General features: G+C 40.8%; 1 protein-coding gene across 3 annotated transcripts in view; it reads right to left on the bottom strand.

Annotated features, from left to right (window-relative positions):
* Positions 1-20181, bottom strand: part of ripor2 (RHO family interacting cell polarization regulator 2) — a 95707-nt gene that overhangs the window by 43999 nt on the left and 31527 nt on the right. For all 3 annotated transcript variants that reach the window (XM_078539229.1, XM_078539227.1, XM_078539228.1), the window contains exons 4-10: positions 19750-19828; positions 13970-13993; positions 12792-12845; positions 8621-8770; positions 4724-4787; positions 2229-2272; positions 1772-1897 (exon numbers count right to left, since the gene is read on the bottom strand). In XM_078539229.1, the coding sequence (XP_078395355.1) occupies positions 1772-1897; positions 2229-2272; positions 4724-4787; positions 8621-8770; positions 12792-12845; positions 13970-13993; positions 19750-19828 (541 nt within the window). The remainder of the gene's footprint in view (positions 1-1771; positions 1898-2228; positions 2273-4723; positions 4788-8620; positions 8771-12791; positions 12846-13969; positions 13994-19749; positions 19829-20181) is intronic.

Genomic DNA, 20181 nt, shown 5'->3' on the forward strand with positions numbered 1-20181 from the left:
GTACAGTAAGGCCATAAGATCTTCAATGTCCAACTGAACTGGCAGGCTGGGTCTCAGTTTAATGATTCCTTTCAAGGACAGCAGCACCAATAATGCAACTGTTTGATGCAACATGAGACCTGTGAGTGCTCAAGCCTGCAACCTTTTCAGCCAGAGGAAAAATGGAGCCAAGGGAAAACCTACTGAATGCATAACCCATGAAAATATACTGGAAACTGGGAACTTAAAAGAGTTCATGTTGAATTGACTGAGAACAACCTGATGTGAAACAGAGATGTCTATTAAGGAATTCTGCACTGACACCACATAAATTTGGAAGCTTAATAGTCAATTACTTCAGCTATAGAATTGACTGCTGGGTTTTTGCAGCAGGTTGATAAGACCAGACAGCCTGTGGAAAGTAATAATTTAGCTGCTGGACCTATTCCCAATGTCAGCAGTAAGTTTGTCTTTTGGAATCACCGAATATTGCAGCACAGAAAGAGCTGGTGTTGATTTTCCAAAAGCACTATCACTTAGTCCCATTCCCATAATTTTTCCCTTTTAAATTCTTTGTCAAATATTATCCGTTTTCCTTTTTAAGAACAAATATGGATTCTGCTTTCATCATCTGGTAGAAAGTGGCAATGGAATATTCATCCATTTCTTTGTCTATTCTCAGCATTGCTTCAAATGAAGGGAAGCTTGTGGAGAAATATTGGCTTGAAAGAGAAAAGCAGCAGGGTATTTATTGAACTTTGGAGCAGATGGTGGGTTAGTGAACAAAATGAACAGGAAGTTTTTGAAGTGTCACCGTGGTCAGAAAGTTACATCAAACTATAATCCACATGTAGGTTACAAAGCACAGAAGCTAAAACACTTCTGGCATTTCTCTGTTCTTGTGGAGTCATATTGTTTGTCTGCAGTAGCTTTCTTAGAAAGAGAAAACATAGCTCAAACAAAAGAATGCTGGAAGCACTCAGTCAATATCTGTCGATATCTGTGACAAAAAATGTTAATGTTTTGGACATAGTGAAGTCTTCATCAGAAAATTGAGCTATTACAATGAACAACTTAGAAGAAGGAATAAAGTAAAGCAAAGGGGTACAGGAAGTGGGAAAAAGGGGACCATGTACACAAGAAGCGAAACATAAATGAGTTGTTAAATTGATTGGGTGATAAGCAGGAGGAGATGGTTGACTAATGAAGTCATAAACCAAAGGAGGTGTAATGATCTAAATTAGAGAAATAAAAGCCATATCCAAGAACCACTATGAAATCTTGAAGCAGATTAGTGAAAATGGAGAGAAGGGTATGAAAACCTGAAGAAGCAGAGTAGACCTAGTAGACTGGTGGAAGAAAAATGTGGGTGAACATCAAATCAACTCCAAGGGTCTACCTGTGTTGTTATCAATTAGGGCAAACCCATCCCCAGCCCATGGAGCATTCTGGTTAAGGTCAGGCCATGGCTGAAACATTTTCCTTTCATGACTGATACTGCCTGATTTTAGCTGAGTTGAGAAAGATGTGTCCATCACTATGTGTACCACTGGAGAGGTGGTTATAAAACTGTTCATTAAACTACAACAGATCTAACCTTTATACAAACACTGCAATCAGATCTCACATTATCAGTTATCATGTGATCAAATGACATCTGATCAAATCTCCAGGACTTCCATCCAACCAGAGATGGTCATCCTTGAATGCAGTTCTCAACATGCAATCTGATTGAATAAAGCACTAATTTGTGAGAGTCATCCCTATGACTATGCGTGTCTGCTTCAAGTACCTTAATTGAGAATAATTCATTAATCAGAGGTACAAAAACCATCTCCTCTCCGTCCCAGCTCTGTCGGTCATTTGCTTCTATTTTGCCTTTTAATTTCCACCTTTGACGGCCAAACCGCATAAAGATCTTGTTGAAGACAAAATGAACCAGTTAGTGTGTATTTTACATATGAACATTTCTAATTTCATTTCAAAACCCATAACTTCTCATTCTGTTCTCCCCATTCAAACTTTACTGGTGCCGCATTAGCTGGAATGGACGCCGTGTCACTCAGCACTGTCACTCAGATATCCCGAGCTACAAGTGACACGGAAATCAGAAAATGTGTTGCAAAACAGAAAGGGGGAAATAAAGGGTCAAACGCCCTTTTTTTTAAAATTCTCATTACCTATTATCACCTCACTGAGGGTCAATATGACCTTGCAGTACAAGGACCAAAATGTCCTGTCCCACTTACCTCATATTGATCTCCTGGACAAAGGCGTGCAAAACCGGCTAAACCTGTCAAATGAAAATTACATCAAGATCAAGTTAGAGTTTCAAGTTTGACTAGAATTTACTCAAAAGCCTTACCTTCCTAGCTGCTGGATGTAACGCTTGAAAGCTTTCAATTTGCATATAAATTCTATTTTATAAACATTTAAAAGGAAATTTCTTGGATTCCTGCTATGGTGGGAGCCCTTGCTCACAAAGAATATATATTGGAAATTTAAGCTTGCACTTAGTACAGTTTTGGTCAGAAAATCAGGGGTGCCCAAAGATCTGAGACATGCTCTTGGTAGGGCAAAGCTCACCAATGACAATGGAAAATTGGAAGATTATACCTTTTAGTTTGATTTTTTTTTATTGAAAAGAAGTGCCAGAGTCCATTTGATGTTACTGTGAGCTTCAACAGTCGTGTCCTGGTAAAAAATATGTGTTGATAATTTTATCACGTAGGGCGCAATTTTACAGCCCCGTCATGGTGGGGGAGGGGCCGGAAAATGCCGCGAGCCGTTCAAAACTCCATCAGCTTTGGAACCAGAAAATCCGCCGGTGCGAGGGGCTGTAAAATTCTGCCCATAGTTGCTGAATCCTGTTACATCCAGCGCTGACAGCACAAAAATAATAGTGGGTTTCCCTCTTTTGCACTTTGGCATTAAATAATCACTGAGGTGGAGAGGAGAATTGGGTGGACAGGATTGCATCTTCATAATGGTGCCCATTCCTCCACGTATCCCACTTGGGTGATTACCAAATGCTCCAGCACCAAAGAGAAAAAGACACCCCATTAAATCTGTATGGAAAATGTCATGCTTTAATTAACAAGTGTATTATTGTGCAGCCACTCAGGCTGTTTAATATGTACATGTAGTATCCAACAGCAATATTCTGTCTTGTTATTACATTGCATACTACCATTCCCTAATTAAAAAAACCAAACAGTATGTATTTATTTTCATGACTTCAGGATGTCCCAAAATATTTTCCAGCTAATGAAAATTATTTTAAAAGGTAGTCATTGTTGTAACATATGGAACACGCAACTCATTTGCACTCAGCAAGTGATCACAATCAGCAATGAGATAGTGACCAGATATCTATTTATTGATGCTGGTTGAGGGATAAATATTGACCAGGACACTGGGAGAACTACCCTTCCCTTCTTTGAATAATGCCATGGGATCTTTTACATCCGCTTGGGAGGACAGACTGGGCTTCAGTTTAAAGTCTCAGTCAAAAGTCAATGCCTCCAACGCAGCACTGAAATGTTGCCTTGCAGTGGGACTTGAACCCACAATCTTGTGACTCAGAGGCGAGACTGGCTGAGTTCACATTTCACTCAACATTCCCACTGTGGAGCTATATTTCTTTGTTAGAAAGTAAATGTTCCTAAAAATGCTGCCGTCATTTACAAGCCACCAAGGGAATGGCAAGTGCATATGTGTTTCTCAAACAGACAATTTCTCTTCAGGTTGAATCTGTTACTGCAAACATTATTAAAAAATGATGCTGTAAACACTTCTGGGGCAGTTAAACAACTAGGTAATTGGCAGAAAATGACAGAAAGCTGTTGAGTGATTGCTATCTGATGACTCCTGCTGGAAGATGTAGGTGTGTGGCTGGTGAACCATGAAGCTGAACTACACGCTGACAATAACGGCCAGTGCATGATGAACAGTTACATTACAAAAGTGACTACACTTCAAAAGTACTTCATTGGCTATAAAGCACTTTTAGATGCCCTGAGGTCCAGAAAGATGCTTCATGAATGCAAGTCTTTCTTCCTTTCTACATGGACTAGGTTTACTAGTCTTGTGGACATGTACCCCCAGCAAGAAATCCTCCCAGTTGGCATCCCAATGAGTGCAATCTTTGAGAGGTAAAGGAATAACTGTTAGTCAAAGGCATACACAGGCATCAGCACACTGCTGCCTTCGGGGTGAGGATGGGTGGGGAGAGGGTGGAGGGGTGGTGGAATTGTAGGGAAAGGGCTGACAGAAATCTCAGCAAACTAGCCCTGTTTAGAAACTCTCAGTGAAATCTGCTGCGGTCTAGCTTGTTAAAGTATACTATCTCAAAATAAATATTTTGACTGTCAGGTAAATATCAATATTATACAATTTTGCATAAATGAAAGCTCTCTTTCTCTCTAAAACATATATATATCTTATATATATCATTGGTTGACAATACAGAGGTGATTTTGTGAGACTGTTATTGACAGGGGTGCATATCTGAAATTCAAGCATGTAATTTTCTAATTTGGACTGAAAGACACGGGTATTATGTACTCAAATTTGTAATAGGCTGCAGCTCCTAATAGGTAGATACCACATCCTGGCCCCCCCGCCGCCCCCCACCCGCCCCCCCGCATCACTCCAATGAATAATGCCAACTCATAGAATTATACCCTCATCCCTCAGGCAATATATTAAAAAGATTTGTGGCTTTTATTCTGTTAACACTTACCTTTCATCTTAATGTGAAATTCTCCCAGCAGGTTTCCAATCTCTCCCTCCAGTGAGCACAATGCCTGAGGGTGAAAGGAGTTACCATCATTATAAGGCACACACAGAGCAACAGATTAGATCCAATAATATCAAGGTGAACAGTATAGAATAGCTTGTGCAATGTGGAAGATCCAACAGAGATGTGCTCGTATTGTTTAATGAGATGCGCTCATATTGTTTAATGAAATGCTTTATCCTGGACACTCACTGGAAAATCAGCTGCTCTCTCTCCTACCCAAATAAACTAATTCTTGCAGCACGTCAAAGATAAGCAAATCATTAAACATGCACCTGTTTTTTCACCAGTTGGGTGAAAAGTACTATAGCAAGGAGTGGTTATTTACAATTTTCACTTCTAATGGTGTGTGAAAAGCACATGGTATCATGCTGTGCAGAATAAACTGTGGACTGTTTCCAATCAGAATTTAAGTGGGCAAGCCTGTCTGGATCCAGCATTTAGATAAAAATAGAAAGTGCTGGAAATACCCAGCAGGTTTGACGGCATCTGTGAAGAGAGAAACAGAGTTAACGCTTCAACTCCAATATGACTTCTTCAGAACAGAACTCCAAGTGTTTAGATGTTATGTCAGTCACCCCAAAAGTAATTGGCTGTGGATCCTTACAGCTGAGATGCTTTTGGATATTGAGCCTTAGACCTGGAATGTATTCCCAAATCAATGGCAGGCCTTTGACGTAACTTTTTTAACAATGACAACTTGACAATGATCAAAGAGATTTATTTGTAATATAAATAATGATTTCAATGCAACTATTTCCAATAAAACGTAGAAAAAAATCTGCTTCTTAAATATGAAGGCCAAATTTGCGTGGGTACATAGTGTATCTAGGAATTATCCATTTGCATTGACTTATTGCTATGGTTCTACTTAATGGTCATTGTGCTAATACAGTTTGTCTTCCTAATGGCTTCTCTAAGAGTTGGAATATTTTTCTGGAGAATGTTGATTTTGCAAAAGATTTTTTTTATCACAGAGTTTCTGAAGTACAAAGTGTAAGAGTTTCTAGCACTGCAGTGGAATGACTAAGGAGAGGTCAACCATGCAAAGATAGCCTTGCAAGATTATCCACATGTCTTAGCTTTTGTATGGTGCTACTATACATTCTGAGCAGACTTCCATATAGCTGGCAATCCTCTACCCCTTCAGGAGTCCTGCATCAATCGTTTGTAACTCTTGCCTTTCCTGTATGCAAGCATTCTGTAGTGCAAATTCTTTTCCCTCCTTTCATCTTACCTCCTCTGTATTTAACTCATTCTCTCCTAGGTTCTCAAAACTATGTAACTCCTTACTTCCTTCAGTCTCCATTTCTTCCTACAATCCACAGGTTTTTTAAACCCAGATTAATCATTACAATTATTAACTGCCAAATCCTGATCCATCAGTTCAGAAGCATTGATGAGGCCAAATGAATTCACTCCACTATTATCAGTTCTGACCTAGCCTGTCCACTTTAATCATCTATTCTTTAATCATCTTCTATGACAAGTCAGTCTTGGCAATATCCATCCAACACTTACTTGGTCTTAATTGGTTTCTTGTTCCATGTACGTATGAAATATACACTAGCTGCTTCCATTTTTGAAACGTGCCCACACCACTGCAGTCGACTTTCTTGGATTTTTAAAAAAGTATTAGTTCTTGTCCAGACCATGTTCTTATAATATAATTCTTGATTTTTTGTATGCTTGATGCTCCCAACATTCCTCTCAATGAACTCATCTCTATTAGTATTTTCTCATGAGTTCTTATGTAACACGGGTTTACATAGCAACTAGATAAGGCCAGCCAGCCCCTTGAGCCTGTTCTGCCATGCAGATAAACCAAGGCTGGCTTGTATCCTAACCCAATCTACATTCCTTGGTTCCATAACTCTTATTAACTTTGCCTAATAAAAAATGTATCTAACTCAATTCTGAACTTTACAACCGACCTAGCCTCAACAGTTTTCCAACATCTGGATCCATGTAATAATATGGAGATAGCCATCACTTCATAAACTCATACCTTTGTTTCTACTGAACTAGCTTTGGTCTTCCCCATCCTGCTTAATCTTCAGCAAAAGTGCATCCAATTTTTCTTTTTTCAATAACTCTCATCCTGTGACACTAACCCACCAAAGCATACAAACTTTCCCACTTGTTCAACTATATCCTCTCCAATTGTAATATATACATAGTCTTGATGATTCCCAAATGACATGACCTTTCTCTTTATGTAAATCAAAAATTCTACACTCCATGTACACCTTATCTGTTATTCTTGGCAAATCTGTTTTATGCGTAGCTTTAAGGACAATGGCATCAGTAAATCTGAGATTGTTTAAAATCTTGCCACATACGGAAACTCCTTCAATATTATCTTTTGGTACCAGATGCTTTGCCACTTCCAGTACTGAATTAAATAAATCAAGAGACATAGTACATCGCTGTATAACCTCAACTGTTGATCTAAGCCATTCTGTCAGTTTGCTATCCACAGCAACAGCATCGAGGGACTTGCTAAAAGTATTTTCTATCAATCTGGTGAATTTCTTTTTAAGACATGTCATTTCCCTTCTCGCCATGTCAAAGGTCTGCTTACAATGCATGAAGTTGTAACAATGAGTGGCATGATCTATAAATTTCTCTGAAATCTATCTTATCACAAACAGTTGATTTATCATACTTCATCCTGGCCTGAAAAAAAAAGCTTCTATGTATTTTTAAATTTTCTACTGCAATTTCTCAGTAAATATTTTTCTGGTTATACTCAGTAAGCATTAGTTCCCCTCCTTCATTTTTATCCTCTCAATCTTGATAGGGTCCTGCACAACAAACCTTGTCCTTATTTTCTCAGTAATAACATCTCTCCCCATTAGAAGGTATTGACATAAATCTTATGAATTAAAGTTCATGGCACCAAGCTACTGGCAACGGCAGTGTTTCTGTACAGAGGCCAGTGTGCCTAATTCTCAATTCATTAATAATAGCACTTACACTATCAAGTCAAGGACAACTTATGTTTATATAGCACTTTTAACATAGAAGATACTCCCAAGCCATTTCAGAGAAACATAAGGAAAAGAGACGCTGAGCCACTGAAGGAGGAATGATCAAAGGCTTGGCGAAAGAGATAGGTTTTGAGGAGAACCTTAAGGGAGAAGATAGAGAAGCAGAAGGGTTAAGGAGGGAATTCCAGAGGGTTGGACCTGAAAGTTTCTAGTAACTGGCAATTCTATGGCCAGAAATTTACGTGCCATGATTGGATAGCGGCTGACCATAACTAGTGCAAAATCGTGCGAGAAAATCTTGGGCGAGTGTCCCGATGTCATAGTGACGTTGCGCCATATCACGGTCGGCAGGAGTCTGAAGCGCGCCTGCTGAAAATCAAAGTTCCAATTAAGCCAATTAAAGCCCCAATCAACTGGGATTTTGAGTGGCCCGTGCGCTTTTATGCTTTTTGCACGGGCCAATTGGCCAGGCAGCCTTCACGTTTTTGCATCATTCATGATCCAGGGCAGAATAAAATGCCCAGAAGATGTTTGGAGGTTGAGGAGTTATGAGTACTGCCGTCAGTTGTTTGAAGCTGCATTAGAGATAGTTTGTGGCATTTTTTGCGTGTAAATATTGTTTGAACAATACTACAGCTCCCTGAGAAAATTCTCCCCTCAGTGTCAGACTCCAGGATCACCCACCCTTACCGACTTAAAACAGCAACCTATCAGTCATACCTCTGCTTTGTGCAGCATTAAACAGAATTACTCTTGTTCAATCTCTTTGCTAACTGGTTCTGCTAGAATGTAATATTTTCTTCAGTACTGCTGCAGTTCCATGAGCTGATGCCATTAAAGACTGTACCTCTGTGTTTTCTTTGTAGCTTCTGCTTATTTCTGCTAGGCTTTCCCGAGCACCTTTAGTGGAAGGCGACATTGCAAAGGCCTGTTTCATTTTGGAAGCTCCATCTCGAAGCCTTTTCTGGATGCAAAATGTCTCGTACAATTCATCTACCTGTAAGGGCAACATGCAAAAAAAGTAGTGTTAATCAACTGCGTGCTTCATGAACTGTCGATTTTTTTTCAAATTGCCAGGAGAGTGTTGCCTTAATCAGTTTGCTGTAAATATTGAAGAGGGATTTAAAGAGCAGAACAGTGCTCAGAACATCCTTTTACATGCATTCAAGAGATATCAGAATGTTAAAAGGAAAAACATAAGGGTCATACTCAGAATCATAGAAATTTAGTATCACAGATGGAGGCCATTCAGACCATCATGACTGCTCCAGTATTCCATCCATGGCCGGAATCACAGGTGCAGTGCTCGTTATTTCAGTCCATTCATCTTAGTGGATAGAAAATCATGAGCACTGCACCCATGATCTCCTAACATGTACAGCTGGGACACTCTGCCAGTCATACAAACACAAAAATACTGTTATTTGGATTTATAGTGGTTTAGAAAACAATTATTTCTACTTATCGTAACAAGCATTAACATGTTGTGTTCTCTCTCACTTTAATTTGTTTATTCTGAGTCAAACTTTCAGAATTGAATTTCTAGAAGAGGAAATAGGATGTTGAACTCTGTGTTTGTGAAGTAAATTGTCAGTGGAGCATTCCATCTTATGCTTGCCCCCAGCTACTGCTGTTTTCATGTGCTACGCACCAAATTCAGAGCCCTCACTACAGCATTCCCGTGGATTATACCATGTCAGGGGCTTCCCTATTTGCAAAGGCTGGTTTTCTACACAAATCAAATTTTGCTGCACAGTGTTTACAGAATTGCACAGAACAGCAATTCTTAAAAAACCTTCTAGATGATGACACATGTGCAATGACTGGAAGTCAAATGAATCATCTTGGTGTTCAAATGACCGCAGGTATTGTGTAAAGCCACATGTTAGCCCAATGGACTAAGAAATCAAACAGGAAAATGAAAGAAAGTGGAAGTCAATTTGGTCCTCCTCTAAAGCATTATTTTGCAGCATAGTTATTACAAAATAGATTTTTTTTAACAAGTTTTTAAACAAACTTGAGCACAAAATCTCAGCTGACACATAGTGCAGCACTGAGCAAGTGCTGAACTGACAGAAGTGCTGGCTTTACAAAGTTTGTAGAGGGTACAAAACTTGGCAACTTACTAGATAGTGATGAGGATAGTTGTAGACTTCAGGATGACATAAGTAGGATGGTGAAAAAGACAGAAGCATGGCAGATATACTTCAAAGCCATGAAGTGTGAAGCGATACACTTTAGCAGGACGATCATGGAAAGACAGAAGACTACATATCGCGTGATATTGAAAACTGGGGACGAGCAGAAATCTTGGGCCTGAACTTTTCCTGCGTCAGGCGGGCTCAGCGGGAGCGGGCGGGGGTGGTAGCAACGCCACCCGCAATCGGCTCTGCACCACCATTTTACGCGGGTGGGTCAATTAAGGCCCGTCCAGCGTAATACGTGAGCAGGAGAGCTGAGCGCTACCCGTGCAGGCAGGGGGAGGAGGGAGAGTCGGGCTTTGCCATTTCGCCTGCCCACCAACCGTAAGGTTGGATGGGCAGTGTAAATTTGTCATTAATTACTTCATTAATGGCCTTAATAGGACTATCAATTAGCAGCGGGTGCCCAGCCGACTCCGACACGCACCCGCCGAAAGAAACATTGTGATGACATCGGGTCGCATGCCCGACGTCATTTTACGCGCCGGTGTGTCGGGCCCGCCCCCCGCAAACCGACTGTAAAATCCTGGCCTTGGTGTCAATATGTACACATCTTTAAATGTGGCAGTGCAAATTGATAATGTCATTAAAAAACAGCATACGGTCTTTCTGGATTTATAAATCAAGGATGGAATATAAAAGTAACGAGATCATGCTAGAACATTAAATCATTGTTTAGACCTCAGCTGGACTATTCCCTGCTACTCTGCCTTGAAATTTCCAGCCTCCTGAGATCTGTAGCAAAGTTGAGTGGCTGATTGGATTTACCTAAAAGATCAAAGTGCTTTGATTCATTAATTTAGCTATGTATTTGATATGAACATGTATCATATTTTTTTAAAGGCCAACACATAAATGTGTGTGGTGGTCATGTTATCTGGGACTTATGACACATGGGTTCTCCAGATCGTCTGCTGTAACATCATCAGACAACTGGAGAAATGGAATAAATCCACTGAATTTATCACAACAATCTTTACATTGTTAATTACACATTTGTTTGAAGTGCTTTAGCAGTTGTCCATGTTGCCATTTGTTTTAGCTTTGCCTTACAATAAGAAAATGTTGCTGGGTCAAAATCCTGGAACTCCCTTCCTAACAGCACTGTGGGTGTACCAACTCCACATGGACTGCAGCGGTTCAAGAAGGTGGATCCCTGCCACCTCTCGAGAGTAGTTAGGGATGGGCGATATTTGCTGGCCTAGCTGGTGATGCCCACGTCCCGTTAAAGAATAGAAAAAATTCCTGAAATGATAAAACCCAAATGTGTACATGTCTTATCAATATGGTAAAGTTCACTCTTTTTCTTAAGAAAGCATTTTTAGTGTCCATGGCGAGCTAGTGTCATTTAATAGAAATGATATTAATGGCTTTGTCTTGAACTGACTAGTGTTAAGGACTAACCCTGCTGGGAGCTTTGTAACCACTGCCAATCATTGGTAATAGCTGCCACCTGTTGCACCATTTCCTCTTAGCTACTTCCTGCTACTAATTGTACTTGGACACTTGTCACTTTAGTTGGGTATGTTCAGTACTGATATGATTAACACAAATCTTGTGCAACACATGCTGATGAAACACTCTTGTACTTTCCAAGACCTTCCTGGTATCATAAATGAACCCACACCCTAGAGGTTATGCCCAGTTCAAGGCATCAGGGTACGCTCATAGTGATTATCACAATTCCAACTTGAGAATATTGATGAGTGCTAAAATACATTTTAAAAAGTAATGCGCAAAAAATGTTTAACCAGAGGAAATAAGTGCTAAAAAGGAATTAGATTGCACTGGGGATTAAACAAGGAGCTGGTGAGTGAAGGCGAGCTGCAACAGGTCACAAGACAGCACACACAGGAAGAAGATGGAGGGAACAGCAGATTGATTCTGCTTGTGAATTACTTTGTTTTGCATATCCTGTTTATTGTAGGATTGGCTATGGTAGTACGAGTGCCCCTGGGGTCTACCCTGTAAAATATGCAAAGTAGCACAGGTGCTGCCAAAGGCAGCGAAACCCTTGGCAGGGCCTTTCCCCTTGCTGTCTTGAACCATTTTGAATGGCCAGTGTCAAACCTAAACAGGTTTTGCAAACATCACATAGGTTACATTGCCATCTTGCTTCTGGGCTACTGCCAGGCTGACCCTTCAAGCTATCTGTAGGTCCAATAATTAGGACCTGCACAGTCCTTTCCGCCACATTAGGGAAAGTCCTAATCAGAATGGCGATGTTGAGATATTTTGTGTGAAAAGCTGTCCATTGCTGTTGCTAAATATGTCCTGCAGCATAACAGGGCCTCTTCTGGCAGGAAAGGAACTTTATTACAGATCCACTTCCATTGGGTTTAACAGTGTATCAGACTGACAAAAATGGAAAACAATTTCCTATTGGCTAATCAGAAAATGAAATTTACCAGACTCACCAGTCATATGTAGCTACACTACAATTGGCTGGGACATCTCACGCTCTTCTAATAATACCACAGGATTTATACCCATACCTCAGAGTGCAGTTGGGACCTCAGTTTAGCATCTGTTCCTCAGTGCTTCACTAGAGTGCGAGCTTAGATTTTGTGCTCCTGAATCAGGACTAGAACTTACAGCCTTCTAACTTGAGAGATGAGAGTGTTAGCACTCAGCCACAGCTAACACCCAAAAAACAGGCCACATAATATTCATGAAAAACCAAGTGGTAATGATACTGCTCTCCCAAAGCATCTGCCTGTGAGCTCATTGGTTTTGGATATACATTGAGTTTTGTCTATCAGTTGTTATATAATCTAATGTCAATTTAAGTTGAATTGTAATACTATTTACATCTACCTTACTGATGTGGAACTCCAGCCTTCTGACATATCGCTCTATTGCTTTGATTTGCTGCAATGAGAAGTAAATGTATCATTAAATTCTGCAATTAATAGCAATGCACTGACCAGCAGGTTAATAATCTAAGTAGCCACAAAATCAAAGTAAGAGCAGAAAACTGGAGAGAAAAGGAGGAATGGTCATCAGAATATTGCTCCCACATCTTCATTGGTCATGTTTGGCAAAAGTATTTCATCATTAAACTTGTTCAGTTGTGGAAAATCACTTCTGCCTTCTTTAACAAATTCCTGTAGCAAGTGTGTACATAGAACTCAAAACATTAAAGCCAAGTAAATATTGTGAGTTATAAATAAAAACCATTTGACTATTTGTGCCACTGTGAAGTTCCAAAAATGATTACATTGTTACAGACTCCACCATATTCCTCATTATTACTTGTCACCTAAGTAAATTATATCATGGCGGTGATTAAGCACTTCCTCCAGGAAAATCACATTCATACTGAGCACGAGTAGAAAATGGGTGCCAGGAATTTCCTCAGAGGAGTGGGTGGGGGGGCGGGAAGGGTCTCATGATTGGCAACTGCAACTTTGGCAGGAACTCCAGAGGGACACACAAGCAGTTGATCTTCTGCCAAAGTTAAGGTGACTGGCTGAAAGGACCACTGAGAGAATTCCCAACAAAGGTTGCAATACTGTCACTCAATCCCCCTACCACTATTCCTGCAGGCACTACTTCCAGCCAGGAACATGGGATTGTCCTTTGCAGGTTTCTTCAGCTAATTTCGTCATTACAATTCTGCATGCAGTTGTTCTGATGTTGTTGAGTGCATCTCAGTGGGGACCGACTCATTTTGCAGAACTGCTATCTAATGTGGCCTGGTTCTGCAATATGACTCGGTTTCCACTGTGCCAAACTGGACTAAGTTCCACAGTAAAAATGGCCACTAGGAATTCAAATGGAGGTCTCCAACTGGCTTCTGTAACTTCAGGAGTAGCTCCATTCAGGCATTTCAAAGGTTTCCCTTTAAGATATGGGGACTGATCTGGGCAACCTTGCCCCAACCCCAGAAAATTCCTGGCGGGAGTATCACACAGCAGAATTTATTATAGTACTAATCTATATAGAACAGACAGGAGAAAGTGGCATGTTGAATAGGTATAATAACCACTCACCTTATCCAAATCATACAAGACACCCTGTGAATAAAGCATATAAAGTATTATATGATGACATGTTGTATTCAATTTCCAAATCCTATAAAGTGTTTATGATGCTTCACAAGTCTGGGGGCTAGAGCTGTTTGTAGATAAACAAGCTGGATTGTGGTTACTCCTGCAACAAGTTTATTGCTGCAAAGTTTGCACATATAAATGTGCCATTGACAGTGACAATCTACTATTTAACAGCAGTGGTAAGTAAAACACAAGGAAGATCCAGCAACTGGCAGCAAAGAACCTGTCTGCTGCAGAAAAGCAGCCAGTTGGCAATCTGTTAGAATGGCATCACACACAAATGTTGTGATAACGTGGATTGACATGGCTTATTTTCATTGTATCTCTATAAACACACCAGAGGTTCCCTAAAATATTTATTTCAAAAAGACAGCTCTCCTTTGAGAAATGACATACAAACATACAAAATAGGAGCAGGAGTAGGCCTTTCGGCCCCTCGAACCTGCTCCGCTATTCAATAAGATCTTGGCTGATCTGAATGTAACCTCAACCCCACATTCCTGCCTACCCCCAGTAACCTTTCACCCCCTTGTTAATCAAGAATCTATCTAGCTCTGCCTTAAAAATATTCACAGACTCTGCCTCCACCACCTTTTGAGAAAGAGAGTTCCAAAGACTCACTAACTTCTGAGAGAAAAAAATTCTCCTCATCTCTGTCTTAAATGGGCAACCTCTTATTTTTAAAGAGTGACCACTAGTGCTGTGATAATGTGGATTGACATGGCTTATATTATAGTGTGCCCATAAACACACCAGAGTTTCCCTAAAATATTTTTTTCAAAAAGGCAGCTCTCCTTTCAAAACTGACATATGAAATAAGAGCAGAAGTAGGCCATTTGGCACCTCAAGCCCGCTCCACCATTCAATAAGATCATGGCTGATCTGTTTGTGTTTCAAGTTCTACATTCCCATCTACTTCAGATAACCTTTGATTCCCTTGCCTAACAAGAGCCTACCTCTGCCTTAAAAATATTCAGTGACCCCACTTCCACCGCCTTCTGAGGCATAGAATTCCAAAGTCACGCAACCCTCTGAGAGAAAAAAATTCTCCTAATCTCTGTCCTATAAGGGAGGGTGACCCCTAATTTTAAATCAGTGCCTCTAGTTCTGGATTCACCCACAAGAGGAAACATCCTTTCCACATTCACCTTGTCAAGACCATTCAGGATCTTATATACTTCGATCAAGTCACCCTTCACTGTTCTAAACTCCAGTCAAAACAAGCCCAGCCTGTCCAACATATCCTCATAATCCACTTATTCCAGGTATCAATCTAGTAAACCTCCTCTGAACCGCCTCCAATGCATTTACATCCTTCCTTAAATAAGGAGACAAAATTGTACACAGTATTTGATATGCAGTCTCACCAATGCCCTGTATAACTGAAGCATAATCATAATCTCATAATAAAGGATAGCATTCCATTAGCCTTCTTGATTACATGCTGTACCTGCATACTAGCTTTTTGTGACTCATGCAGAAGAACAGCTAGATCCCTCTGTCTCTCGGGACTCTGCAGTTGTTCTCCATTTAAGTAATACTCTGCTTTTTAATTCTTCCTGCCAAAGTGAACAACTTCACATTTTCCCACATTGATCTCCATCTGCCAGTTTTCTGCCCACCCACTCAATTTATCTATATCTGGCTGCAAATTCCTTACGTCTTCTTCACAACATACTTTATTACCTATCTTTGTGGTATCTGCAAATTTAGCTACCATGCCTTTGCTCCCCTTATCCAAGTCATTGATGTAAATTGTAAAAAGTTGAGGCCCCAGCACAGGCCCCTGCAGGACTCTACTTGTCACACCCTGCCAACCAGAAAAAAGACCCATTTATGCATACTCTCTGTTTTCTGCCAGCCAGCCAATCTTCTATTCAGATTAATATAGTACCCCCTACACCATGAGCTTTTATTTTCTGCAATTATCTTTGATGCAGCTTCTTATCAACTGCTTTCAGGAAATCCAAGTACAGTGCATCTACAGGCCTCCCTTTATCTACAGCACATGTTAGTCCTTCAAAGAACCTTAATAAATTGGTTAAACATGATTTCCCTTTCATAAAGCCATGCTGACTCTTCCCGGTTATCTTGAGTTTTTCTAAGTGCCCAGCTATAACTTCTTAAATTATCGATTCTAATACCTTCCCCACGACAGACATCAAGCTAACTGGCCTATAGTTTCCTGTTTTCTGTCTCCCTCCCTTCTTGAACAGAGGGGTTATATTTGCTACTTTCCAGTCTGATGGAACCTGACCAGAATCTAGGGAATTTTGGAAAGTTAACACCAATGCATCTACTACCTCATTAGCCACTTCTTTTAAGACCCTAGGATTAAGTTAAGGACAAAGGACACATCAATGGCTGTACGGGGAAATGCACTGCAGCATATCATATCTAGTCTATGCAGAGTCAGCTGGTCTTGCTAGGGTTACAGCAGTGCTACAATTGTTGGTGGAAGGACAGATTAGGCAAAGTTTCCACTCCTGATCACTATCTGGTGGCCCTGGCTGCAAAGTCTCAAACTTGGTTGTGATGTGTTCAATGGTTGAATTGTCTGCAGACACTCTTTTTCTAGATTCTTATCTGAGTAATAAACATTTTGAATAAGTGCTAGAAGCCTGATATAGGGCTTGTGAACTCCCCCCAGTAAGAATTTGCCATTTTCAGACAAGGAGAGATATATTTTAAGTCAAGAAAAGCCTTTATTTGGATTTCTCACTACTGTACAGTTCTGGAAAAATATAAAGGTGGAGTTTTGATAGTGCTTTCCCTAGGTCTTCTTGATTGCCCTATCCTATACCATGCATACTAGTGGTAAACCGTTGTTGCTAGTGTGAGCACAATTCAAAAAACTGTTTCGCCTAGGGGATACCACTGCCAGTTAGCACCAGGTAAAAGCATTGCAAACAATAAACACCCAGTATTAGATCCATTACATTTACAACTCCCGGAATGGGGTCTATGACCTCTGTTATAATTTCCTTCTGCATATCTCTTATGGTTTTGCACATTTATTGCAACTTATTCAATGACTAAGGAAAAACATAACATGAAAAATTCAGTTCACAGCTCAGCAGGTACTAAATGTCCCCATTAGCTGAGTTGCTAATATTTTCCAAGTTATTAATAAGGTAAATTCTGTAATTCCATGCTCCCGGTACAAGGGAATAAGATCAAGCTAGAACATTGTAGACCCATTTCTCCAACCCATGCTGTCAGTTCCTTACTGGGATTACAGAATTTCCCCTAATACTTCAGTAAAAACCCATCAAGTTGCCTTTTATTGGAAAGGAGAGGATTAATGTTAGCTACAATTTAAATTAATATAAATACAAGATACAGAATTTACATAATGGTTCATCTTATGAATTTACATAATGGTTCATCTTATGAATTTACATAATGGCAAGGAAAGACTCACTCATACAGTAAACACAAATGCCTGTGTGTTTCTCCTGTGACAGCATAAAAAGTGCAGCATTTTTCTTGTGCTACGATTGGCTTAAATATTTAATATTATCCACTTTATTTTAGCAATTTTGCCTAGTAATAGGCAATAAATATTATGAATTTCCAATGACAAGGTCAGGAATCTCTACACAATGTGTAGAAGGGATAAAAATCTTCACAGGAACTTGAACCTTTCGTCACCTTGTGGTGTCCAAATACATTTCTATGATCTCACAATACATATGAATATATATGAACTAAAAGAGAAGCTGTTTAGCTCGCTAGAGAGTTCAGAAATTAAATGGTCTGTGTCCCAGTTTAATCCCAGGTCTGTACTGATCTCAGGTGAGGTGGTGCTGAACTACAAATGGATAACATCCTTTGTCTGGGCGGGAGGGGAAAAATCAGTTGAGTCTGCTTCCAATTCTTGTCCAGTGACCAATTTTAGAAGAGTGTGTGTGTATGTGTTTGTGTGTGTGAATATTGCAAGAGGGCAAGTTAGGATTTGACTGTGAAGTCCCCTTGGATGAATACACTGCCAAATATTCATTATCCAGATTCAAACATGCAGAATTATAAGTTTCTGTAAGAATCAACCATTTCAGGAGGGGAGGAGTAAGGGAAGGAAATGAAAGATTTACTTCACATTAGCAGCACCAGAATTCATATTAAGTGGTAAAATAAAGAGGAAGAACTGGAAGTTTGAAATAAAGCCAGAAATTGCTGCAAAAGCATAGCAAGCCCAAGAGCATCTGTAAAGAGAAATAACAGGTTATGACATAAAAAAAAGAAAATGCTGTAAATATTCAGCAGGTTTGGCAGATTTTGTGGAGAGTGAAATAGGGTTAACTTTCCAGATCTGTGATCTTTCCTTAGACTTTTTACTTCTGCAACAGGTTATGACATTTGATTCTGATGAAGAGAGCACGGCCAAAAGCTCCTAATCTTTCTTTTCTATCCACAGATGCTGACTGACCTGTACTGGGGCTGGAATTTTGCAGCCCTGTTGGCATAGGGCACCATGATTTTGGGGGGGGGGGGGGTGTACAATATGGAGAGAAGGCCAAAAATTGGTTTCTTGCCATCGTGGAACCAGTTTGTGATCGTCCGCTCCACCCGTCAATGGCGGGCTGCATTTCCTACCGCCACATGTCGGGAACATCTTTTCAATGCTTTAGCATCTCATTATAAGCCCTGCTCACTGGAATCATCTCTCCATGCTGGATCATCTGCGCATGTTGGCGTGATTGCACGCCGACATGTTTCACAACTGTACATAAGCGGCATGCACCTGGTGAGCTGCTCTTTGCTTGGGACTGTTTGCCTACCTTGCTTCGGGCAGCACTCATGATCATCAGCGCCAGGCTTCGCAGGCAGCACCACACCACTTTTAGGGGGGCTTGCAGGCAGGTCTCTACCTACCAGACCAGTCGTAAGTGGGGTGGCTTTTCAATGGCTGCAGGGATAGGTCTTGCTTGGGGAAGGGGGAGAAGTGGCCTCAGGTAAAGGAAGAGGCTGCAGGGCGAGGGCTATACTGGGGAAGAAGGGTATCCCATGGTGTGTGCTCTGTGCTAGTGGCCTAAAGATGGTGAGGACTGAGGAGGCAGTCTCCAGAGGAGATGAAGCCAGATGGAAATGTGAGGGTATGTGTGAGAGAGTGAGTGGTGATGTCCCTTGAGCTGGCAGTGAGTGAGATGCCAGTGAATATGTGATGGTCTTGTGAGTGTGTGAGTTTAGAGTGATAAGATGGTTGTCTTACCCTGGCCGCACGGATGAGATCATTCATCTGTTTTCTGTACTGGATGGCCGACCTTTCATGTGCAGCATTGGCACTGACCACCTCTGCCACCGCGTCCCAAGCCAGAGTGGTGAGACTGAGGGGCCTCCTGCGGCCAGAGACGAGGTAGGGAACATTGTGGTGGGCCTCCATGGTGTCCAGAAGGTGTCCCAGGGATGTGTCACTGAATTGGGGGGCTGCACGCTTTTGAGGTCATGCCTTCACTGGAGCAGCCCTGGGCTGCAAGCTTTGAGAAGTGTGCATGCAGCTGAAGTTTAAGGAAGCGGTGTGGCAGGCAAATCGGAGGCTGCATAATTAATGAAGTGGAATGGGGCGATACAGCACAAAAACCCGCCATTGCAGCCGACGGGTAAAACAACTTTTTCTCACCCACTACCACGCTTTGTGCTAATCTGAGACAATTCCGCCCTGTGTCTTTCTACCACTTTCTGTTTTTATTTCTGTTTTGGTTGTTTGGGCTCCCACTTACCAGTCTGGAATTGCGCTTCATGTCTTTCAGCTGGGTAGTTAGTTTCTCCAGCTCTGTTTGGTGCATCTCCAGGTACTCACTGTTTAATACCAAAAGAGAAAGGGTTGAAACAGAACATGACTTATGTGCAATGGCTGTGTCACATTTCTTTCCTAGCATCTGTTTTAAATCATGTAGCAGACAATGTATTATTCTTCTGCTCAAATGGTGTATAATCTGATCCCAAGGTCTACTGGCTATAAATATCTTGAGGTCAATTTAAAGGCTAATTGCTTCTTGGTATATCTGTAGTCACTTCAAGGTTAATTGATCCTTTTGGATGGGCAGGAATTTCTAAATAACTGGCTCTCCTCCAAAAACAGGAAACCTGGCAGAAAATGACTGTAATTCCTTTTGAGTCTGTAAAACTCAGATATGTTGCTTATCATGTCT

The sequence above is a fragment of the Cetorhinus maximus genome, chromosome 3 (assembly GCF_964194155.1).
Source record: "Cetorhinus maximus chromosome 3, sCetMax3.hap1.1, whole genome shotgun sequence".
NCBI lineage: Eukaryota > Metazoa > Chordata > Chondrichthyes > Lamniformes > Cetorhinidae > Cetorhinus > Cetorhinus maximus.